This window comes from Oncorhynchus mykiss, chromosome 2 (genome assembly GCF_057628025.1).
Source record: "Oncorhynchus mykiss isolate SJ-2025 chromosome 2, ASM5762802v1, whole genome shotgun sequence".
Classification (NCBI taxonomy): Eukaryota; Metazoa; Chordata; class Actinopteri; order Salmoniformes; family Salmonidae; genus Oncorhynchus; species Oncorhynchus mykiss.
This window is the reverse complement of record NC_143023.1, coordinates 18,224,300-18,250,125: the sequence shown is the minus strand read 5'-3', so window position 1 is coordinate 18,250,125 and position 25,826 is coordinate 18,224,300. Positions and strand designations below refer to the sequence as shown.

The window sequence follows — 25,826 nt, the reverse complement described above, 5'->3', positions numbered from 1 at the left end:
CTATATGTGTTCCTATGCAGGGTTGTGGGTGTGTATTTGTGACAGAATTATGTTTGCATGTGCACAATACACATACTGTACATTCTTTTGCCTTGCAGAAATGAGTGTGTGTGTGTGTGTGTGTGTGTGTGTGTGTGTGTGTGTGTGTGTGTGTGTGTGTGTGTGTGTGTGTGTGTGTGTGTGTGTGTGTGTGTGTGTGTGTGTGTGTGTGTGTGTGTGTGTGTGTGTGTCTGGGAGGGTAGATCTTTGGTGTCTGTCCTAATCTGATGTGACTGGGTTCCCCCCTATCTCTGTTTACGCATCTGTTTAGCTCTGAGCTAATAATCAAATACCAGGCTACACACACACACACACACACACACACACACACACACACACACACACCAGATTTGATTAGATTCTGATATAACCAGTTTTTTTTATTCGGAAAACAATCATTTAAAAGTCAGTTAATTACATAGCTGTAGTGAGAGAGAGATGGTTCATCATTTCAGATTTGTCTGCTTGACTGAGTCCTTGCAATGTCAGGAGGGTCTTCCGGAATAGGTTTCTTTACAGTGTGAGAGAAAGACAGACAGACAGACAGAGAGAGACAGAGATGTTGGAGAGAGGGAAATGGATAGTTGGTCCTCAGTGGAGTGGTGTTAAAGACACAAGCCCTCCGGATGATTCTCTGTGCCTGACTAGCCTGTCTGGCATTAACTGAAGGCATGGGGCCCTGGCACAGAGAGAGAGAGAGAGAGAGAGAGAGAGCGAGAGAGAGAGAGAGAGAGAGAGAAGTAGAAGGGTTATAGAGAAAGAGAGAAAATGGAGGGAGTGAGTGAGTGATCTAGAGAAGACCATCGGGACTTGGCATGGAGGGAGATGGGGAGAGAGAGGGAGACGGAAAGAGGGTGAGGGGGGCTGAGAGAGGGAGAGAAGAGGAAGGGAGAAAAGGAGGGCAATGAGTGATCAAGAGAGGACCATGGGGATTGGCATGGACGGGGAGAGAGAGAGAGAGAGAGAGAGAGGGAGGGAGGGAGGGAGGGAGGATAGAGGAGGCAGGGAGTGATTGAGAGAGGGAGAGAAGAGCAAGGTACACATGAAGGGAGAAAAGAAGGGCAGTGAGTGGGTGATCTAGAGAGGACCATGGGGTCATGGCATGAGGAATGTGAATGTGAGCGAGGGAGGAAGAGAGAGAGAGAGAGAAGAAAGAGAGAGAGAATGATAGGGCCATGGGGTCTTGGCATAGTTAGACAGAGGCCTAAGGAGAACGTGTGGGAAGCGTATTCAAACCTATCTCCAACCGACGCTGACTTCACACACACACAAACACACATACACTGCAGAGGGAAGAGGCTCTTTAATTTCCCTCTATGGAATGTGAAATAGGAAATATCCTGCTCCTCTGTGCTATAGTGCAATATCTCCCAATGACCTGCTGTGCTGAAAGGAACTCTAATCCATTTCAGTGGCCCTCCAGTCCTCGTGCTACTGTGTTGCAAATCCCCTCCATTGCCCTTCTTGAATAAATTAGTTGTTTTCTTTTCTGGCCGTTGTGAGGCTCAACTTTTATCCCCCTGGAGAACCCTGATGAATGTGTAGAACTCACACCCTTGGGAACATCTTCACACACACACACACACACACACACACACACACACACACACACACACACACACACACACACACACACACACACACACACACACACACACACACACACACACACACACAAACACACACTGGCTCAAGTAGACATTGGCTCAAACAGGAATACAGTAGCCTACAGTCTAGATGTTGATCTCTTTCTCTGTAAAACACACACTACTTTGTGGATGAAAGCCTGAAACATGTTCAGATTAATAATGATATTAAAAAACATTGAACAATTTAAAAGCCCATGTATTATTTATCTGGGAACAGAAGAACAACAATGTAATGAAATGCACTTTATATCTGTCACGACTTCTACCGAAGGTAACTCCTCTCCCTGTTCGGGCGGCGCTCGGCGCTCGGCGTCGCCGGTCTACTAGCCACTACCGATCCCTTTTTCTTTTTCTGGTTGTTTTGTCTGTGTTCCTTTTCACACCTGGTTTTCAATTGCTTTGATTTCTGTGGGTATATAGGGCACCTGTTACCTGCCGTAATTCGTGCAGGATTAGACTTGTGTGTATTGCGTTCGATGGTATTTGATGTTTGTTGTTTTTTCGCTATTACGCACGTGTGTGTAAAGTGTCGGAACTGTGTTTGTTCCTCCGTGTGTTTGCACGATTATTCGAGAGTGTAGTTTTGGGATTTTTGTTCTGTGCGGTTTGCATTGGTGGACTATATTATTAAACACGCTTCTCAGACATCCCTGCTCTCCTGCGCCTGACTCCTACACCTCTCACCAAGACGCATGATATCACAATATCACACTAGCTCATGAATATGTAAAACCTGCAAATTAATAATTATTTATTATGAGGAAACGAGAGAATCTCAGGACTTGATAATGAGAGAGCGAGAGAGAGAGAGGGAGTGTGTGTGTGTGTACGCGCGTGTGTGTGTAGCGTGTAAAGTGCCTATGTTGCATCTGCGCACGTTGTGTTTGAGTGCATGCCTGCAAACTTGTGTGTGTGTGTGTGTTTAAGATCCCTGCCTGTGTCCTGGGAACTAATCAAAACGGTTCTGTCTCTGCTTGGACCAATCAAGACTGTTCTGTCTCTGCTTGGACCAATCAAGACTGTTCTGTCTCTGCTTGGACCAATCAAGACTGTTCTGTCTCTGCTTGGACCAAATCAAGACTGTTCTGTCTCTGCTTGGACCAATCAAGACTGTTCTGTCTTTGCTTGGACCAATCAAGACTGTTCTGTCTTTGCTTGGACCAATCAAGACTGTTCTGTCTCTGCTTGGAACAATCAAGACTGTTCTGTCTCTGCTTGGACCAATCAAGACTGTTCTGTCTTTGCTTGGACCAAATCAAGACTGTTCTGTCTCTGCTTGGACCAATCAAAACTGTTATGTCTCTGCTTGGACCAATCAAGACTGTTCTGTCTCTGCTTGGACCAATCAAGACTGTTCTGTCTCTGCTTGGACCAATCAAGACTGTTCTGTCTTTGCTTGGACCAAATCACAGCTATCATGTTGAGTTTGAGTCTAATAGTCTTGTTAACCTCCTCTGAGTGGCCGGCACGGTCTGCAACGCCATCCAGAGCGCCTAACGATGTCTCACTGGAGAATGTGTCTCCTGAGGGAATACTGCCTGACAAGGGGGGATCAGGATTCCATAAGGAGAAGTGAGCGCTCTGTTTCATCCAGCTCACTGGGGAATTCACATCCCCCTACTCACACAAACACACACACACACAGAGTAATATGCACACTCACTCGAGTATGCACACAAGGACACACACATACAACCACACATTCACTCCCCCTCCCTCCCTCCCTCCCTCCCTCCCTCCCTCCCTCCCTCCTGCCACTACACCCCTGTCGGCAGTCCTCTGCTGGTATCAATAAGAAAGCAGGTCCAATCAATTGCTCAGTGTCTCACCATCCAATCGGTCTGTGATCCTCCCCTACACACCAGATTACACAGCCTAAACCTCACTCCCATCACAACCCACAGGAGCCTCTCTCCCCGCTTTATTCATAGACAGACACACAGAGACATACATACACCTCGTTGCAGGCTAAATAACCATGTAGCTCTTTATGTATTGCAATGACTTCTGACAGCTGTTGTGCTGCTGTGAGACTGTGAGAGAAATACATACTTGATGTAGGAGAAAGTTTAAGTCTAAAATCCCTGACTATTACTTTCTGTGTTTTCTCCGAGCTAGGCGGAGGTGTGACCCAAATCCTTCAGGTTTTCTGATGATTGGACTGAACGTTAGATCAGAGGAGTCCAGTGGGGTGGCGGGGGGAGATGGGGAAGGGAAGAGGAGGAGGAGGGTCAACACTATCTATCTGGCCATGGTAGAGAGGATGAAGGGGGTGCTGTGCTTTCAAAACACAAATGCACTTTTCAAACGCAAATCATAATCTTACTGTAACATTCACCCTAAACTTAACCTGTTGACAAAAATGCTAACCCAAGCCAAACCTTAAAGGAACATTCTGCAATTCATATATCTGTTTTGGGACTTGTAAATGAATGATATATAGCTATTGATTCTTAAAGAATATTACTTGGAAATGCCTCATGTGCTTAGTTTAACTGTAACCACATCAGGACCCGAAAATATAAGCTTGTTTTACTCCACTGTTTGTGAACAATGTCATTGTAAACAAACACGGTATAGCTTCAAAACATGGTAAAAACTAGAGAGTGGGCTAGGATGGGTCCATCATTTACCTCTCTGAGTGGACATTTCCCTGACCTGTGACCCCGGCACATGACATTTAAGAGGTGGTATGATGCTGCTGGCATCCTGTCCACTGTTTAATGATCTAAAACTACCTTCTCATTTTAATACGGCTCCTATCCAGCTCACTCCTCTCTACACCTCTTCCACACACACACACACACACACACACACACACACACACACACACACACACACACACACACATGTTGAACGAGTGGAATGGGTGGATTACCGAATCAAACGCGCCAACTAAACTGCCTTTTTTGGGATACAGAAAGGACTTTTTAGATAAAACGACCATTGTTGTGTAGCTGGGACCCTTGGGAATGCAAACAGAGGAAGATCTTCAATGGTAAGTGAATTATTTTATCGCTATTTCTTAATTTTGTGACATTTGTATGCGGGATGCTGTCCTCAGATAATCGCATGGTATACTTTCGCCATAATGCGTTTTTGAAATCTGACAAAGCGGCTGGATTAACAAGAAGTTAAGCTTTTAAATGATGTATGACACTTGTATTTTCATGAATGTTTAATATTACGATTTTTGTATTTTGAATTTCGTGCTCTGCAATTTCACCGGATGTTGTCGAGATGGGGCGCTAGCGTCCCACCTAGCCGAAATAGTAACTGTACAAACTTGTTGGATGCATTTGCTGTTCGTTTTGGCTGTGTTTCAGATTATTTTCTGCACAATAGAAAATAATGATAAACAATATATTGTGTCAATTTTGGAGTCACTTTTATTGTAAATAAGAATAGAACATGTTTCTAAACACTTCTACATTAATGTGGATGCTACCATGATTATGGATAGCCTGAGTTACTCTTGAATAATGATGAGGGAGAAAGTTACTGTCACGACTTCTGTTGAAGTCAGTTCCTCTCCTTGTTCGGGCGGTGTTCGGCGGTCGACGTCATCAGTCTTCTAGCCATCACCGATCCATTTTTTAATTTTCCATTTGTTTTGTCTTGTTTTCCCACACACCTGGTTTTCATTCCCTCATTACGTGTTGTGTATTTAACCCTCTGTTCCCCCCATGTCTTTGTGTGGTATTGTTTGTTGTATGTGCTTGTGTACATTTGCTATCTGGTGCGCGTCGGGTTTTGTACCCTTTCTGTATTATTCTGGATGCCGGTGGTTATATATTATGTATATTAAACTGCTCTGGTTATTACCCTGCTCTCCTGCGTCTGACTTCGCTGCCACCAACCTTTCCAATCATGACAGTGCATGTCAGAGCAAAAAGCAAGCCATGAGGTCAAAGTAATTGTCAGTTTCTGTGAATTACTTAGTTAGTAAATAAATTATTTAAGACAATTGATGTATGGATGACTCATAGTGAAGACTGGGTTCGTGCAGATAACCAACAATTTACTGCGTTTGGAATGAGACTAGCGTGAGGTAAAGAACAATTCATTAATCAGAAGACTATTGATCAGATATGAAAATATCTGAAAAGTTATATTAGGAAAATTATAACTTTGTCATCTGAATATTTTCCTTGGTGCCCCGACTTCCTAGTTAATTACAGTTACATGAATAATCAGTTTAATCGCATAATAATAATTACAGAGAGTCATTTGATAAAGATTAATCCTCAGTTTAATGATGCCAAAGACACGACAGGCCTTTATGGTAGAGTGGCCAGACGGAAGCCACTCCTCAGTAAAAGGCATATGACAGCCCGCTTGGAGTTTGCCAAAAGGCACCTACAGACTCAGACCATGAGAAACAAGATTATCTGGTCTGATGAAACCAAGATTGAACTCTTTGGCCTGAATGCCAAGAGTCATATCTGGAGGAAACTTTGCACCATCCCTACGGTGAAGCATGGTGGTGGCTACATCATGCTTTGGGGATGTTTTTCAGTGACAGGGACTGGGAAACTAGTCAGAATCGAGGCAAAGCTGAACGGAGCAAAGTACAGAGAGATCTTTGATGAAAACCTGTTCCAGAGTGCTCAGGACCTCAGACTGGAGGCGAAGGTTCACCTTCCAACAGGACAACTATCCTAAGAGCACAGCCAAGACAACTCAGGAGTGGCTTCGGGACAAGTCTCTGGATGTCCTTGAGTGGCCCAGCCAGAGCCCGGACTTGAACCCGACCGAACATCTCTGGAGAGACCTGAAAATCGCTGTGCAGCAACAATCCCCATCCAACCTGACAGAGCTTGAGAGGAGCTGCATAGAAGAATGGGACAAACTCCCCAAATACAGGTGTGCCAAGCTTGTCGCATCATACCCAAGAAAACTCAATTCTGTCAACACTGCTAAAGGTGCTTCAACAAAGTACTGAGTAAAGGGTCTGAATACTTGTGTAAATGTGACATTTCAGTTTTTTTTAACAGCAAAAATCTAAAAAAAACGTTTTGCTTTGTAATTATGGGGATTGTACATTGATGAGGGGGAAAAAAACGATTTAATCAATTTTAGAATAAGGCTGTAACATAACAAATGTGGAAAAAGTCAAGGGGTCTGAATACTTTCTGAAGACACTGTAGTTGCTATTGTTTATAAAGGTTTATCTAAAATTAAACTTTATAAATCCCATATCAAACACAAACTGAAAACATAATGTCTGTACAATGAATTGGTGAGAGAGAGGTCTCAAATATCTCTTTCATTTTGTTCTGCCTGTAGCTTTAGAATCGCTGCAAAGTTGGTTCTGGTTTCAGTCATGTCTTTGGTCACGTTCACGTGGGTCCACCAAAAACACCCTAATGATTGGTTGACAAATAGTGTCTCCCACTAGCCAGGAGTTGGCTGCATGGTGCAGTTGGTGAGAAACAACTGCAGCGACTTGAAGATGACTTCATAAAAAACTCCATGACATTTGATTACATGCTTTTGTAAAGTTCATGCAGTCGACAAGTTGGACATTTTTTTTGCCCAATAATGCAACACACTTTGAAAGGCAGTGACCATCGTTGATCTTGACTAGAAAAAATGTATCTGCTCGAACATGCCCAATATTCGCTGTGCTGCTGTTGGCAATGTCATCTCGCTTGCATTGTTGTTCACCTTTAAAAGTGTGTTGCATTATAAGGATAAACATTTTCCTACATGTTGACTGCATGAACTTTACAAAAATCATGTGATCAAAGGTTGTGGAGTTTTTACTGCAGTTAATGGAATGTTTCTGCAGTTGCTCTTCACCAACTTCCTCCAGCAACCATGGCCTGCATTGTGGGAGCCTCTATTGTCAACCAATCATTATTTTTGACATGACTGAAACAGGAACTAACTTTGCTGCGATTCTCCCAACACCCTGTGCACTAGTAGAGATTGGAGAGGATTTGACAGGTGTAAGCAATATGGTAATAGATTCACCTTGCCCCCTGATAGGCTGTGTGGAAGTTTAACCATGTTGCTTATACAATTCATATCCTCTCAGATCTCCACTAGAGGTTGACATGGGAACAGGACTCCCGGGGGTCTTGCGGAATTCTAGCATGAATGGGAGTCAACTGTGTAGGCCTAATAGAGTTTACTTAATAATATATATATATTTAATGTTAATTTCCCCCTCCCCGCCTCGCTCCAATTGTAGCCACTCCCTACTTTACCTCAGATGAAAAGGCTGTTACACATGTCCATATCCATGAGTTCATTCAATTCTGGGTAAGTAAGTGCAAGGGCTGCCTTCATTGCCAAATCTCGTAAAGTGGTTGTTATCAGCTGTGTACAGACAACTGTCTCGTGAGCCGCAGCCAAACAGAGCAGTTGCTATGGCTACTCACACGCAGAGCGGGGACAGACAGACGAGCATCTAAACATTTGACAGGACAAGATGGGACACTCCCATGTCAACCTGCATTAAAAAGTCAGGTTTAGGGGTCCATTTTGGGATTGGGCCTGGATTGTACGATGTGCACACATGATACATGTTGAGTGTGTGATATGGGGGGTTAGAGACAGAGAGAATGGAAAACCGTGTCGATCTGAGCCTTGCTGTTGAAAAACCACATTAGTGTTCAACTTTTGGCTAGCACAGTTGCCCAACTTTACTCCTTGACTTTGAGCCTACACGCCCAATCTCAATGTGACCCACCAGATTCCGAAACTTACACCCCACTAGGAGAAAAAAATCTTGAAAACCTCTTTAGATTTTTGCCAAACTTTTGATTTAAAAAAAAACTGAGCATAACTGTGTTTTTATTTAGTTTTGGAGAAAGATAATGGTTTCATTATAGTTTTGCTTTTTTAAACAGATTTGTTAATTTTTTTGTTTGTTTACAAAATAGTTATGATTCGTTTTTATTTTAGTTTCAGTTTTACTATAATAACCTTGCAACACAAACACAATAAGATACACATGAACGAACACACACACAGGACAGGAATAATAATGATTAACTGCTATGCCAAAACAGTCATAAAGAGCATTTTATAATTTAACTTCAATGATCTGAGAGGGATTCACCAGATGGCTGACACCTGTCTTTTTACCTATTAGTGAAAGATGAGGAAGGTTTGGAGAGAACTGGGATGCAGAAACAGTAATTGTGTCACGTTCTGACCCTAGTTCTTGTGTTATTAATTTGTTTTAGTTGGTCAGGACGTAAGTTGGGTGGGTATTCTATGTTTTTTGTTTCTAGGTTGGGTTTCTTGTTAGGCCTAATATGGTTTTCAATCAGAGGCAGGTGTCTCTGTTTGGGAACCATATTTAGGTAGCCTGTTTTCTGTTGGGATTTGTGGCTGGTTATTTTCAGTCTTTGTGTGTCTGCACCAGATAGAACTGTTCCGGTTGCTGTTTTGAAGTGTTCAGTTTTCCATTAAAAAGATGAACACTAACCACGCTGCGCTTTGGTCCTCTCTATCTCCAGACGACAACCGTTACAAATTGTGACATTGGCTGAATCAATCAATCATTGATCAATAATTGAATTAACTGTGCTTAATAGAAGCACTCATGGCTCTCTGCTAATATTTAATCCAACCCACCACTTAACTACTGCTCAGTGCTAGCCATTCATGTCAGCTGAGAGCTGTCAACTTTGGCTGTGTGAGAGAGAGAGCAGAAACCGGTACATAGGTAAAGTAAGGTGGGCGTGAGAAGATGTGGAGGGCGAGACGGGGAGGGAGATAAGGAGAAGGCGGGAGTGAAGGAATTTGTGAGGAACTGAAAGCAGGGGAGGGTGGCGAAGGGGAGAGGAAAGAGTGCCGAGCAGAGAGCAAGGTTACACGTGAGAGCAGTCCAGAGAACGAAAGTAAGAGAGACAGAGGAGAGAGAGAGAATAGCAGGACAGGTACGCTGGCGGGGATTATGGAGTTGAGAAGGTTTCAGTCTTACCTCACAAGTTAATTACCTGTTGCTCACTGGAGGACAAGAACAAAGAAAAGTGGAGAAAAAAGAAAGAGTAAACAATAAGGGCAACGGAGAAAGAGAGAGAGGCAGAGGGGAAAACCAGGGATAGAGAGAGACAGGGAGAGAGGCAGAGGGGAAAACCAGGGATAGAGGGAGACAGGGAGAGGGGGGAACCATGGGTAGAGAGAAAGGGAAGGACAAAAGTTGAATGTTGACAGAGGGAGTGTGGATATTAATCGGGAGATAAACAAAAAGGAGGAGAGAGAGAGGGGGGGAAAAAAGAAAGAAAAAAACAAATAGATACACATTGACAGAGTGGACTGGACTTCAATGAAGCACTGACATCAGCAAAATAAAGGGGGAGAAAGGAGGTCACTGCAGTCCAAAGTAGGTACTGTGCACTGTAGTTCCTTAAGCACGTTTACTATGAAACAGGAGTTAGGACACGCAAAGACAGACAGACAGACGTTCACTACACGATTGAACCATGTTGCTGAAGGAGTATAGAATATGCATGCCACTAACTGTGGAAGAGGTAAGTGTGTGTACACTGGATGTGTGTGTTTGTCTGTGAACATGTATGTGTGTGTCGGGGGTCTGTGTGTTTGTGGCTGGGGGGGTCTCTCTCTGTGTGTGTGTTCGTGCCTATGTGATTGAATGTGTGTATACTGTAGACCACTGTTGTTAAAATGAGATGACAGATTTTAATGTGATCTTGAAAATGTTAGTTGCTAGAATACAGATGTAGAATCTTCAAATGATCACCCTGTTGCAGGACAGCTTGGGGTGGATTTAAGGATTTAATTTACAATAAATGTATCACCCCCAACAAAAATGTCCATTCATTATAATCCATATAATTCAGATTTCCTGTTGCAGGATTATTTTCCTGCTGTAGCAAACTGGCTCAAATGAAGATCCTACATCTGTAACAACATGAAGCACAGGCATCCTGTAGTGTTGTTCATGTGGCTGGCACTCTGTATGGTTCTGCATGTACCTAACCTCAGCTGTTTTTCTCTCTCGCTGACTCTTTTTTAAAGTGTTTTATTTTATTTTTAACCTCACAAACAAGTTGGACTGGTTGAGGCTTACAAACGTCAACGAAGGCATTTGGCCTGGAGGTTAAAAACAAAGATTCTGCCAGGGAGTAAGAAGTGGTGGGTGGAAAAGGGTTTGGGGGGAAGGTGCTCTAGAGTGCCCTCAAAGGGAAGGTCCTCATTCCCTCCAACCACCAGAACAAAGCATTTCTCCCCGTCATAGTGTTTAAGTCTGAGCTATCTGTCTGGAACAGTGTTATGTAGTTGGTTATTATTACAACATGTCGTGACGGAAACTTCCATTGATACTTCACTCATAAACCAACTTTGGTAGGTTGTTAGACCACTTCTGTGGTCTGGAAACGTGACAAACTTTAGTGAACTTTAAGCTCACTAATGTTTTAGTGTTTGTAGAAGCTTTAGCTAGAAGGATCACAGGGTTTTTATGGATCAAAATGGGGCTTAGGTGGTGGGCCTGGCCAATGGTGCGGTGGCCGACCGAAAATGTTTGAGGCCTTCCTGTTGACCGCCGTTTTAAAGCAAATTTCCTGCAATTCTGCCATGAGGCTGAGAGAGAAATGTACAGTTTTAAAGATCATTTCCTGCCATTCTAAACATGTTGCCATGGCTTATGATATGTGAATGACTCAAAATGTATAACAAAGTCAATGGAGGCCCATGCCATGACAAAAACACTCCTGAATGTATAATTTTAGATTGTCCCGGACTTTCTCTCTCTTATTTTGGTGACTGTTGGTCCTCAGAGATGATAGTATAAAAATGTCTACAGTTGAAGTGGGAAGTTTACATACACTTAGGTTGGAGTCATTAAAACTCGTTTTTCATCCACTCCATAAATGTATTGCTAACAAACTACAGTTTTGGCAAGTCGGTTAGGACATCTACTTTGTGCAGTAATTTTTCCCACAATTGTTTACAGACAGATTATTTCACTTATAATTCACTGTATCACAATTCCAGTGGGTCAGAAGTTTACATACATTAAGTTGACTGTGCCTTTAAACAGCTTGGAACAATCCAGAAAATGATCTCATGGCTTTAGAAGCTTCTGATAGGCTAATTGACATAATTTGAGTCAACTGGAGGTGTACCTGTGGGTGTATTTCAAGGCCTACCTTCAAACTCAGTGCCTCTTTGCTTGACGTCATGGGAAAATAAAAATTTGTAGACCTCCACAAGTCTGGCTCATCCTTGGGAGCAATTTCCAAATTCCTGACGGTACCACGTTCATCTGTACAAACAATAGCATACAAGTATAAACACCATGGGACCACGCAGCTGTCATACCGCTCAGGAAGGAGTCCCCTAGAGATGAACGTACTTTGGTGAGAAAAGTGCAAATCAATCCCAGAACAACGGCAAAGGAAACTTGTGAAAATGCTGGAGGAAACAGGTACAAAAGTATCTATATCCACAGTAAAATGAGTCCTATATCAACATAACCTTAATGGCCACTCAGCAAGGAAGAAGCCACTGCTCCAAAACCGCCATAAAAATGCCAGACTACGGTTTGCAACTGTACATGGGGACAAAGATCCTACTTTTTGGAGAAATGTCCTCTGGTCTGATGAAACAAAAATAGAACTGTTTGGCCATAATGACCATCGTTTTGTTTGGAGGAAAAAGGGGGAGGCTTGCAAGCTGCAGAACACCATCTGAACCGTGAAGCACGGGGGTGGCAGCATCATGCTGTGGGGGACTGGTGCACTTCACAAAATGGATGGTGTCATGAGGAAGGAACATGTATGTGGATATATTGAAGCAACATCTCAAGACATCAGTCAGGAAGTTGAAGCTTGGTCACAAATGGGTCTTCCAAATGGACAATGACCCCAAGCAAACTTCCAAAGTTGTGGCAAAATGGCTTAAGGACACAAAGTCAAGGTATTGGAGTGGCCATCACAAAGCCCTGACCTCAATCCATTAGAAAATGTGTGGGCAGAACTGAAAAAGTGTGTGCGAGCAAGGAGGCCTACAAACCTGACTCAGTTACACCAGCTCTGTCAGGAGTAATGGGCCAAAATTCACCCAACTTATTGTGGGAAGCTTGTGGAAGGTTACCCTAAACGTTTGACCCAAGTTAAACAATTTAAAGGTAATGCTACCAAATACTAATTGATTGCATGTAAACTTCTGACCCACTGGGAATGTGATGAATGAAATAAAAGCTGAAATAAATAATTCTCTCTACTATTATTCAGACATTTCACATTCTCAAAATGAAGTGATGATCCTAACTGACCTAAGACAGGGATTTTTTTACTAGGATTAAATGTCAAAAGTGAGTTGAAATGTATTTGGCTAAATATATGTAAACTTCAGGGGTAGGTCTGTTATCTTTTCTACGTAGTTTATATCTGGTTTTAGTCGTTTAAGTTTACACTCACAACGTTTTTCCATCCTTTTTCCATTCCATTTTATTATAAGATTATTTTTTTTACTGTTTGGACATAGGCAGCCTGAAAACACACTTAGGAAGCCCGCCCAATACTTTTCTTTGCAGAAAAAAACCCTGGATCGGTGGCTTGTGTGTATCTATCTGAAAATAGTCTCTGTAAAATCAAACACAACCAAATTCTAAGGTGAGATTCATTCCACGTGTGGAACTCTGACTCTCACCGTCTGATGGGGAAGCGCATTAAGATTCCTATGCAGCTTTAGTGGGATCAGCTTATAGTTCCACATTCAAACCATAGCACTGTTTATGCAATGTCTGCACACACACACACACACACACACACACTTCTAATTCTGAGGGAAGTGTAGCTGGTTGTACTAGTAGGTTGGCGGATTAAGACACAGGTACGTGTGTTTCATATTTAGTCAAAAACTGGGGGACAAATTAAGACCGGTATGTGTTTGTTTTGTTTTTAGTCAAAGGGTGGAGCACATTCACATAATATAGTTGCTGTCTTACTGCACTGTATGTGTCAGTCTTCATCGGTACAACACATTAACCACAAAACTGTCACAGGGGTCTGAAGTCAAAGAGAAACATAACGCTGTGTGGGTTTGTGTTGTTAGTCAAAGGGTGGGTGACACATTCCCATAGTGGCCAGACCAGAGACATAGATGTGGTCTGATACTCCTTCCATTTCAATATTATCGCTTGCACAGTGCTCCTTGGGATGTTTAAAGCTTGGGAAATATTTTTGTATCCAAATCCGGCTTTAAACTTCTTCACAACAGTATCTCGGACCTGCCTGGTGTGTTCCTTGTTCTTCATGATGCTCTCTGCGCTTTTAACGGACCTCTGAGACTATCACAGTGCAGGTGCATTTATACGGAGACTTGATAACACACAGGTGGATTGTATTTATCATCATTAGTCATTTAGGTCAACATTGGATCATTCAGTGATCCTCACTGAACTTCTGGAGAGAGTTTGCTGCACTGAAAGTAAAGGGGCTGAATAATTTTGCACGCCCAATTTTTCAGTTTTTGATTTGTTAAAAAAGTTTGAAATATCCAATCAATGTTGTTCCACTTCATGATTGTGTCCCACTTGTTGTTGATTCTTCACAAAAAAATACAGTTTTATATCTTTATGTTTGAAGCCTGAAATGTGGCAAAAGGTCGCAAAGTTCAAGGGGGCCGAATACTTTCGCAAGGCACTGTAGATATCTGTTCACATGGAGAATGGCCAGAACAGAGACATAGATATCTATTCACATAGAGAATGGCCAGAACAGAGAGATAGATATCCATTCACATAGAGAATGGCCAGAACAGAGACATAGATATCTATTCACGTAGAGAATGGCCAGAACAGAGACATAGATATCCATTCACGTAGAGAATGGCCAGAACAGAGACATAGATATCTATTCACATAGAGAATGGCCAGAAAGAGACATAGATATCCATTCACATGCAGAGTGACCAGACCAGAAACCTGGATATCCATTAACATAGAGAGTGGCCAGAACAGAGAGATAGATATCCATTCACATAGAGAATGGCCAGAACAGAGACATAGATATCCATTCACGTAGAGAATGGCCAGAACAGAGACATAGATATCCATTCACGTAGAGAATGGCCAGAACAGAGACATAGATATCTATTCACATAGAGAATGGCCAGAAAGAGACATAGATATCCATTCACATACAGTGACCCGACCAGAGACATAGACATCCATTAACATAGAGAGTGGCCAGACCAGAGACATAGATATCTATTCACATGGAGAATGACCAGAACAGAGACATAGATATCCATTCACATAGAGAATGGCCAGAACAGAGACATAGATATCCATTCACGTAGAGAATGGCCAGAACAGAGACATAGATATCCATTCACGTAGAGAATGGCCAGAACAGAGACATAGATATCCATTCACATAGAGAATGGCCAGAACAGAGACATAGATATCCATTCACATAGAGAATGGCCAGAACAGAGACATAGATATCCATTCACATAGAGAATGGCCAGAACAGAGACCTTGATATCCATACATGTAGAGAATGGCCAGAACAGAGACCTTGATATCCATTCACATAGAGAATGGCCAGAACAGAGACCTTGATATCCATTCACATAGAGAATGGCCAGAACAGAGACATAGATATCTATTCACATAGAGAATGGCCAGAACAGAGACATAGATATCTATTCACATAGAGAATGGCCAGAACAGAGACATAGATATCTATTCACATAGAGAATGGCCAGAACAGAGACATAGATATCTGTTCACATAGAGAATGGCCAGAACAGAGACATAGATATCTATTCACATAGAGAATGGCCAGAACAGAGACATAGATATCTATTCACATAGAGAATGGCCAGAACAGAGACATAGATATCTATTCACATAGAGAATGGCCAGAACAGAGACCTTGATATCCATTCACATAGAGAATGGCCAGAACAGAGACATAGATATCTATTCACATAGAGAATGGCCAGAACAGAGACATAGATATCTGTTCACATAGAGAATGGCCAGAACAGAGACCTTGATATCCATACACGTAGAGAATGGCCAGAACAGAGACCTTGATATCCATTCACATAGAGAATGGCCAGAACAGAGACCTTGATATCCATTCACATAGAGAATGGCCAGAACAGAGACATAGATATCTATTCACATAGAGAATGGCCAGAACAGAGACCTTGATATCCATACACGTAGAGAATGGCCAGAACAGAGACCTTGATATCCATTCACATAGAGAATGGCCAGAACAGAGACATAGACATTCAATGATCTTAACATCTGTCTATAGGACAGGACTAGGTAAACACTGTCAATGAATAGTTCTGGGTTTCCCAACCCAAGTCTTATCACTGCCTTAAGGACTTTGGCAAGTAACAGCTAGATACTACTGGCCTAAGGTCAGAGTTCAGGTGGGGTTCCATGCTTCAACAAAGGAAAGGAGGGGTGCTCGACAACAATTGCAAAAATATTTTAAATACATTTTTAAATCTAAATTTTTTACATTTAACCTTTAACTAGTTAAGAACAAATTCTTATTGACAATGACGACCTACCCCAGCAAAACCCAGACGACGCTGTGCCAATTGCGCGCCACCCTATGGGACTCCCAATCACAGCTAGATGTACAGTAATGCAGCCTGGATTCGAACTAGGGACTGCAGTGACACCTCTTGCACTGAGATGCAGTGCCCTCGACCACTGTGCCACTCGGGAGCCCAAATAAAGGGCGTACCAAGGACAACTTACAAAATGACACATTTGATGCAGCTCTCAAAAACAAAACGTCAGAAATGTATTTATTTTAGCTTTAATCCATTCAGTATAAAGGTGACTGACGTTTCCACGTCAAGCTGATGGTCAGGGCACACACAGGAAGAAGGCAGCCTTTTCACTGATCTAAGGTTAGTTGTTCATTGTTTTCCTAATGGATAAGTTTAGGGCTTTGGAGGAGGGTGAGCTGACCTTAGATATGTTCCTAAGAAAAGCTCACCGTGAGCAGTCCATAAAAGCGTCCGGTTTTATGATGAATGAACTGACTGCTATGTATGTGAATATGTAATGTGTACGATCTACATTAATTGGAAGAAGGATGTGGTATTAAGACAGGACTGTGTGAATTGTCTCCCCCCCCCCCCCCCCCCCAGTATAAGATTGGGCAGCTGTACATGATCAGTAAACACAGTAATGAGCAGAGCGGAGGAGGGGAGGGAGTGGAGGTGGTGAGGAACCAACCAGACACACATCCCCAACATGGCCTGGGACAGCTCACTGAGAAACGCATCTACCTCAATAGGTAACACACCCACATTAACACTGTACCTCAAATCAAACTTTGTCACAAGCGCCGAATCCAAGTGCAGACCTTACAGTGAAATGCTTCACATACAAACCCTTAACCAACAGTGCAGTTCAACAAAGAGTTAAGAAAATATTTAATAATAAACTAAAGTTAAACAATTATAAAAAGTAACACAACAACGAGGCTATATACAGGGGGTACCGGTACCGAGTCAGTGTGCGGGGGTACAGGTTAGAGGTGATTTTGTACATGGTAGGGGTGAAGTGACTATCCATAGATAATAAACAGCAAGTAGCAGCAGTGTACAAAACAAATGGAGGGGGGTCAATGTAAATAGTCCGGTGGTCATTTGATACATTGTTCAGCAGTCTTATGGCTTGGGGGTAGAAGCTGTTAAGGAGCCTTTTGGTCCTAGACTTGGCGCTCTGGTAATGCTTGCCGTGCGGTAGCAGAGAAAACAGTCTACGACTTGAGTGACTGTAGTCTCTGACAATTTTTTGGGCTTTCCTCTGACACCGCTTATTATATAGGTCCTGGATGGCAGGAACCTTGGTCCCAGTGATGTACTGGGCCGTTCACACTACCCTCTGTAGCACCTTAAGGTCAGATGCCAAGAAGTTGCCATACCAGGCGGTGATGCAACCGGTCGGGATGCTCTCGATGGTGCAGCTGTACCACATACACACACCCACTGTACCTCACACACTCCTAGCACTGCTCAACCAATAAATGATACCAGCAGTAACACACACACACACACACACACACACCTACTATCCCACACCCACCCCTATGGCCTAGCCCTAGATCATACCGCACACATACATCTACCTCAGCGACGATAACAGTACATTCCTCCCCTCTGTCTGTCTGTCTCTCTCTCTGACAGTAAACTGCCATCCTGGGTGAGTGTGTTTGTCCCCAGGGTCTTCTATGTGACAGAGAAGGCCTGGAACTTCTACCCTTACACCATCACAGGTCTAACAACACTACTATATCCACCACATACACAGCCGTTTCACCTGCTACCAACCTGTTCTTCCTATATGGTCAAGTCAACTGTTTCCTTGTCTGCACTTAGATTTAAACCCAATCTGCCTTATCTAGACCCAATTTACTTTTAAACCTTGTTTGTTCCACATGTTTTGAAATGTGTGTATGGTGTGTCACTAATAATGTTCCTCTCTATCCGTATGGAACTTCTGCGGTGTGTGCTTCAGAGTACTCAGTAAGTATTCACACATCATATGCATGCAGTAGAGCTCATCCCTCTCCAAATATATGTATACATAACCTCATCTGTCTACTCCCTCCATCCATCCATCCTTCATCTACTGTAGGTCTCCTTCCTTCCCAAGTTCAGTATCCGTATTGAGACCAGGTTTGAGAACAACAATGGTGACAACAATAATGTGAGTATGACTGAAGGAGAGAGAGAAGAGGGGGTGAGAGACTGGAAGAAGGGTGGGAGAAGGGGAGAGAGAGAGAGAGAGAGAAGAGGGGGTGAGAGACTGAAAGAAGGGTGGGAGAAGGGGAGAGAGAAGAGGGGGTGAGAGACTGAAATAAGGGTGGGAGAAGGGGAGAGAGAGAGAAGAGAGAGAAGGGGGGGGGGTGAGAGACTGAAAGAAGGGTGGGAGAAGGAGGGAGGGAGAGAGAGAAGGGGGGGGTGAGAGACTGAAAGAAGGGTGGGAGAAGGAGGGAGAGAGAGAGAAGGGGGGGTGAGAGACTGAAAGAAGGGTGGGAGAAGGGGAGAGAGAGAGAGAGACGGGGGGGTGAGAGACTGAAAGAAGGGTGGGAGAAGGAGGGAGAGAGAAGGGGGTGAGAGACTGAAAGAAGGGTGGGAGAAGGAGAGAGAGAGAAGGGGGTGAGAGACTGAAAGAAGGGTGGGAGAAGGAGAGAGAGAGAGAGAGGAGGGGGTGAGAGACTGAAAGAAGGGTGGGAGAGGGAGAGCGAGAAGGGGGGGGTGAGAGACTGAAAGAAGGGTGGGAGAGAGAGAAGGGGGGGGTGAGAGACTGAAGGGAGGGAGAGAAATTGCAATCTTCTCTGCAGTGTAAGGAGAATGTTCATCAAATTGATATGGCCATTATAAGGAAAACAAGCAAAGGCCAGAATGCAATAGCGTCAGATCTATTAGCCATCTACTGTGTTTGTGTGAGAGGGAGAAAGAAGGGTACATGCTTGTATTACAGGCTTGTTTCACCACCTTTTCTGGCCTTGTCACGGAATTCTGACACACAAACACAATTCTGAGCTGGTTTGTCCCTACAACGTGCCCCTGTCATTTTGGGATAGAAACCTGGGAACAAGACTGAACTCGTCTGGCTGTTGACTGTTAGTGTGTGTATCCAGAAATGTGGCGAAGATTGTTTCAACCTTCTCCCAGCTACAGGTTACATGTGTTAATTTTAGCAGAAACACACGCACACACACATTAATGCACACATGCTCCCACACACACACACCACAATCCATACATACACCTCTATTACAATGCACAACAACATAGAGGACATCTAAAGAGCACTAAAGCACAACCAAAACAGGAATATCAGCAGGTTTAAAGGATGAGGTAAAACAATGCTTTTGACATGGAAAAATGGCAACTATGACAAGTGTCAACAGTCAGACAGACAAGACATACCTTCTATGAGAGAACAGGTTCTTAAACACAAGAGACACAGGGCATAATAGGATCTGAAACACAGCTGATTATCTGGCTGTGGGTTTGTCTCCCTGCTCTGCTCTTTGTTAAATACCAGCAGAGGAATGAACATCTTCAAAAGAGACATTACTCTCTCTTTCGCTCTCTGTCAAGACAAGGGGACAGAACAGAAACAACAGTGACTTTTATCTCTCTTTCTTTGATAAGTGTCTCGTTCTTTCTCTCCTCTTTCACCCCCGCTCGTCCATCCTCGCCTGCTCCCTCTGCTTGTCTCTCTCTTCCTCTGTGATTTAGTGTGCTCCCTCTCTCTCTCTCCCTTACCCCTTCTCCCGACCTCTTTCTCTCTCCCCTAATCTCCCTGTCTCTGTCTGTCTGTCTGTCTGTCTGTCTGTGTGTGGTGTTTTGCTGTAGTGTAATGATTTGCTAAAAGCCTGAGGGTGGAGTATTATGATGAGTGATACGTTGTGTGACCTCACTATTACATCTACTAGGCCCTGGCTCCAGTGTGTGTGTGTCAGTCTATTTCCTCATCTACTGGCCCTGGCTCCAGTGTGTGTATGTCAGTCTATTTCCTCATCTACTAGGCCCTGGCTCCAGTGTGTGTGTGTCAGTCTATTTCCTCATCTACTAGGCCCTGGCTCCAGTGAGTGTGTGTCAGTCTATTTCCTCATCTACTAGGCCCTGGCTCCAGTGTGTGTATGTGTCAGTCTATTTCCTCATCTACTAGGCCCTGGCTCCAGTGTGTCAGTCTATTTCCTTATCTACTAGGCCCTGGCTCCAGTGTGTCAGTCTATTTCTGAGTGACCTCCCCCTCTGCTCGGTTGCAGGTATTTGGAGACAGGCCCACCCCTGCAGAGAGCGTGAGCCACCTGGATATCCTTATTGACCCCATCCCTGACAAACACTACAAGGAGACAGAGGTACTAGCGTGTACACACAGATTTCCTCCTCCTGACTTCCGCAGTTCCAGTAACTTAGGAAACAAAGATCAATCAGCAAGACACACAGCTGAAAACACACACACACTCACTATCTCACGCAGAGACAGAGGAAGACGTACTGTAGATTAACACAAACATAAATACACAGACACTTGTACAATCTATGCATCTTGGGCCACAGATGCCTATCATGTTGAATCATTCATATATTATATGTGAGGCATTGAGCAACATCCTGCTCACACAGGCCTGCACACACGCACTCCCACACACCTCCCCCTCTACACACCGGCCAGGGATTTAGCTCAGTCAGCAGGTAATGTGTACTTTGTCTCTGTAGGACCTGAGTCGCTGGGTGTCTGAGAAGACGGGCCGAGGCCCCCTGGTGGAAGGGTGGCGTAAGGACAGCACCCCCATCATGTGCTCCTATAAGAGGGTGCAGTGCAGCTTTGAAGTCTACGGCTTCCAGGGAAAGACTGAGGACTTCATACACAGGGTGAGAGGAAACGACATTTACCATCATGCATCAAGTTGAGAACCTGATAAAGACCTACGGGTCAAAATGTTGTTTAAGGAAACACATTTGACAGCATAGATTGCGTGTGGGGGAATATTTTATTTTTGCTCAACATATACACTGATCTCCAGCAGCACCTGCTGAAAGCCTTTGGATGTGTTTCTTTGGATGTGTTTCTTTAAGAAATGTATTTTCTCTGGTGTGTATGATCTGACAGAACATCCAGGACATCCTACTGGTGGGGCACAGACAGGCTGTGGCCTGGACAGACGAATGGCATGGTCAGTAGAGGACATGGTTATAATGCCTTATAACATATAGCGCATGATTATAATAGGACATGGTTGTAATGCATTATATTATAGAACATGGTTGTAATGCAATACATTATAAAACATGTTTATAATGCATCAAAGTATAGGACATGATTATAACAGGGCATGGTTATAATGCTTCATAACATATAGAACATGTTTATAATAGGACATAGTTATGTTTTATAACATATAGGACATGATTATTTGCCTCCAACTGCTCTTAAATGCAAGTAAAACTAAATGCAACCAATCGCTGCCACCCGTCTAGCATCACTACTCTGGACGGTTCTGACTTAGAATATGTGGACAACTGCAAATACCTAGGTGTCTTGTTAGACTGTAAACGTTCCTTCCAATCTCACATTAAGAATCTCCAATCCAAAATTAAATCTAGAATCGGCTTCCTATTTCGTAACAAAGCCTCTTTCACTCATGCTGCCAAACATACCCTCGTAAAACTGACCATCCTTCCGTTCCTCGACTTCGGCGATCTCATTTACAAAATAGCCTCCAACACTCAACTCAACAAATTGGATGCAGTCTATCACAGTGCAATCCGTTTTGTCACCAAAGCCCCATATACTACCCACCATTGCGACCTGTACGCTCTCGTTGGCTGACCCTCGCTTCATACTCATCGCCAAACCCACTGGCTCCAGGTCATCTACAAGTCTCTGCTAGATAAAGCCCCGCCTTATCTCAGCTCACTGGTCACCACAGCAGCACCCACCCGTAGCACGCGCTCCAGCAGATATATATCTCACTAGTCAACCCCAAAGCCAATTCCTCCTTTGGCCGCCTCTCCTTCCAGTTCTCTGCTGCCAATGACTGGAACGAACTGCAAAAATCACTGAAGCTGGAGACTCACATCTCCCTCACTAGCTTTAAGCACCAGCTGTCAGAGCAGCTCACAGATCACTGCACCTGTACATAGCCCATCTGTAATATAGCCCATCCAATTACCTCATCCCCATACTGTATTTACTTATCTTGCTCCATTGCACCCCAGTATCTCTACTTGCACATTCGTCTTCTGCACATCAATCACTCCAGTGTTTAATTGGTATATTGTAATTACTTCGCCACCACGGCCTGTTTATTGCCTTACCTCCCTTATCCTACCTCGTTTGCACACACTGTATATATACTTTTTCTACTGTATTATTGACTGTATGTTTGTTTATTCCATGTGTAACTCTGTTGTTGTTGTATGCGTCGAACTGCTTTGCTTTATTCTTGGCCAGGTCACAGTTGTAAACGAGAACTTGTTCTCAACTAGCCTACCTGGTTAAATAAAGGTGAATTAAAAAAAATATAATAGAACATGGGTAATATGCCTTATAACATGTAGGACATGATGATGATAATAATGGGACATGGTTATAATGCATTGATACACATGACATGGTTATAATGCATTATGATACACACGTGACATGGTTATAATGCATTATGATACACATGTTACATAGATATAATAATGTATTATAATCTCATCAGACTGTGCTTTTCCCTACAGGGATGAGTTTGGAGGATGTGAGAGAGTATGAGCGACAGATACAGGAACAGACCAACAGCAAACTAAAATCAACCCAGAACAACAACACAGGTGACTATTAGAGCTGGGACCATAAACGGAAAATGATCGACACCGATCACTTATCCAAGGCATTTTGCTGATATCATTCATTATGATAAGTCCTCTAGAGAAATGTGAAGTTTGAAATGAAATGCGTTTGCAAATATGGCTGATTGTTAATTGGATAATTGATGGCTTCAACCACAACTAGTATTTTAAAGGATAATAATAAAAACTGTGCAGTTCACATTAATGTTAGAAACTTATCGTTCTATTTATCATTATCGTATCTGTACAGGCAATTTATCGCTATGGGGTTTGTGTCCATATCACCCAGCTATAGTAACTACTAGTCTACTACTGTAATATTCTATATTGTATTTTAACAGAGAGACAGGAGAAAAGGGGTGGTGGGGTAAGAGAGAGAGAGAGAGAGAAGGTAAAGTGGAGAGAAAGGAGAGAAGGAAGGAAGAGTGGATGGAAGAGAGGGAGAAGAGGGAGCATAGGGGACCTTTTGAAAAAGTAGGGGGGAGGGAGAAAGCGCGAGGATGGGTGAAAAGTGAACGAGGGGGAGGGGAAGAAGGGAAGAGCATGCAGAGGCGGAGAGGTGGCGAGAAAGACAGAAAGATCATTGAGAGAACAAGAGGGAAGAGAGGGGGAAGAAGCAAAATAGGTATTTCACAGAAAGGAAGCTCAGTGAGAGCAGAGGAGAGTGAGCACAACATTGCCTGGAGACTCAAACTGAATTCTTCCTCTGCTCTATGTTAGCTACCTACTTCAGTCTGAGACTGCAATCATTGAAATTAGTTTGTGGTGATGTTTAAATGAGGGATGTTTTTACAAAACAGCCCTCATTACAAGTAATCAGCGATTGGATAGTCTACAACCAATCAGAGTATCAAAGCCAATGACTAATTTTCTAAACCCTGATTTACCCACCTGTGTTCTGGCTCTGGCCCAACCCATCGGTTTTCTGGACCAATCAGAACTGTTAGAATATGTTTGCGTTCTAGAAATCGTCGGGTAGGTACTCAGATCCAGAATAATTTCAGAGAAGAAACTAATGTCCGTGGGCGGGGCATATCGTTTGGCTGGAACAATGAGTTTGGGTAGCTATTGTAGCACTTACTGCAAATGTCAGCCCTAGTGTGTGTGTGTGGTCACTCTGCCCCCTGCTGGTGAGTCATAAGAAGTTCGAACGGTTGTTGCTGCTGAATGATATCAAGGGCAGCAGCCACAGTATGGCCCGTAGAATGTTTGTGTGGTATGCGAGACATGAGGCTGAAATGGATTTGCAGTCATTGCTCACGCTCTCTGCAACAGCTCGCAGCGCTGTACTGACCACCTACAGGCCAGAACATGCTACTGCAGGCGCCGAGCAGATTTTACCCAAAAACATTTCATGCCATTCATCTCTTTTTGAAAAAAAAGTGTATTTGAATTTTTAGTATGGGTGTGTGAACTGTGGAGGGATGTGTATTTGAATAATTTAACCACTAAACTTCTTCTTCCCCCTTCGTTCCCTTCATTCCCCCTGCCTCTCTCTTTCTCATCTGCAGCTGCCCCTCGTCCGGCATACTCGCGCTCTATGTCCGTCACAGATGAGCGCTCTCTGAAGAAGATGGGAGTGAAGACTATGGCCATGTCAGACCCCTCCACCTCCACACTGCCTCATAGCACTGTCCGCCTTAACTCCACCCCCGAGTAACACACACACGTTCATACTGATGCATCAATTCCTGCCTGCTTAAACCCCTCCCCTCCGTAAACCCCTCAGTAACTACACTGCAGCAGTTCCTTTTTGTTTTACGGCCATCCACCACAGACACATTTAACCAATAACGCTACACTGTCCACAGAAGCAGCACTTAGACCACTCAGGTCCTACCCCTTTCTCCAGCTGTAACTATATAACCCAATCCCCTGTCCTACCCCTTTCTCCAGCTGTAACTATATAACCCAACCCCCTGTCCTACCCCTTTCTCCAGCTGTAACTATATAACCCAACCCCCTGTCCTACCCCTTTCTCCAGCTGTAACTATATAACCCAATCCCCTGTTTTTTAGTTTGCATCCCAATATTACACTTTATATACATGAAAGTAGACTGAAATATTACAAACTGTTTGACATAGAAACACCAATTTTTGGCAGGTAAAAAAAAATTATGAAATTATGAATAACATTCCACCCATGAGGCCTCTAGGTAATTTGACTGCAGGAAAGGGCTACTAGAGTGGATATAATGGCAGGGGAGTGCCGTGGATCCACAGAGCCCCCCCCCCCCCCATCCCATTGGTCAGACTGGGGTTATTGATCCGGTGTATCGAGGCGCTGTATTGGCTGCTTGATCGTTCTGCTCCATGCAGCAAATGGCTGAAACGGGGCTAACCTTCACTGAGGAGTCAATAGGATGGCTGTTTTAAACATGATTAACTTCTGATCTATGGTAATGGCTGCAACATGACCTCTGTACAGGCTGTGGAATAATCTGACATACAGGATGAATATAATTTATAACTAGGTTTATATTGACACATTATACATATACTGTATATTTGGCTGTTTAGTCTATTGTAATGGAAGTCCATTGTCAGCTATGTACCTCTTGTATGAATGAATGAATAAAAGCCTTTATCTCCTGTATATCTTGTTAAGATCATTAGTCATGATAAAGTGACTGCAGGAGATAGGTGAAACAATAGAGCAACAGAGCTTATTATTCTAGACCATGTTAACCTTGTGTTACCCTGCTAGTGAGAGAGTAATAGTTCACAACTAGTTGACAGGGAATGTGATGTAGGGCTTACTCAGTGCACTGCGTAGGGCTTACTCAGTACACTGCGTA

At 43.4% G+C, this 25,826-nt stretch overlaps 1 protein-coding gene across 1 annotated transcript; it reads left to right on the top strand.

Moving 5' to 3' along the window:
• Window positions 1–9,519: 9,519 nt before the first annotated feature.
• pitpnc1b (phosphatidylinositol transfer protein cytoplasmic 1b) lies at window positions 9,520–24,876 on the top strand. The gene is made up of 10 exons (XM_036940840.2): window positions 9,520–10,180; window positions 16,809–16,957; window positions 17,853–17,941; window positions 18,184–18,191; window positions 18,304–18,375; window positions 20,453–20,545; window positions 20,907–21,062; window positions 21,301–21,364; window positions 22,920–23,009; window positions 24,539–24,876. The coding sequence occupies exons 1-10, from the start codon at window positions 10,133–10,135 to the stop codon at window positions 24,685–24,687; spliced, it is 918 nt and encodes a 305-aa protein (XP_036796735.1). The 5' UTR covers window positions 9,520–10,132; the 3' UTR covers window positions 24,688–24,876.
• The last annotated feature ends 950 nt before the right edge of the window (window positions 24,877–25,826 follow it).

What these genes read in the sequence shown, in the direction of transcription:
- pitpnc1b (XM_036940840.2), top strand. Translation starts at nt 10,133, where the DNA reads ATGTTGCTGAAGGAGTATAGAATATGCATGCCACTAACTGTGGAAGAG. An exon ending in AACACTACAAGGAGACAGAG is followed by an intron (nt 20,546 to 20,906) that starts GTACTAGCGTGT and finishes TTGTCTCTGTAG; the next exon opens with GACCTGAGTCGCTGGGTGTC. An exon ending in CTGGACAGACGAATGGCATG is followed by an intron (nt 21,365 to 22,919) that starts GTCAGTAGAGGA and finishes TTTTCCCTACAG; the next exon opens with GGATGAGTTTGGAGGATGTG.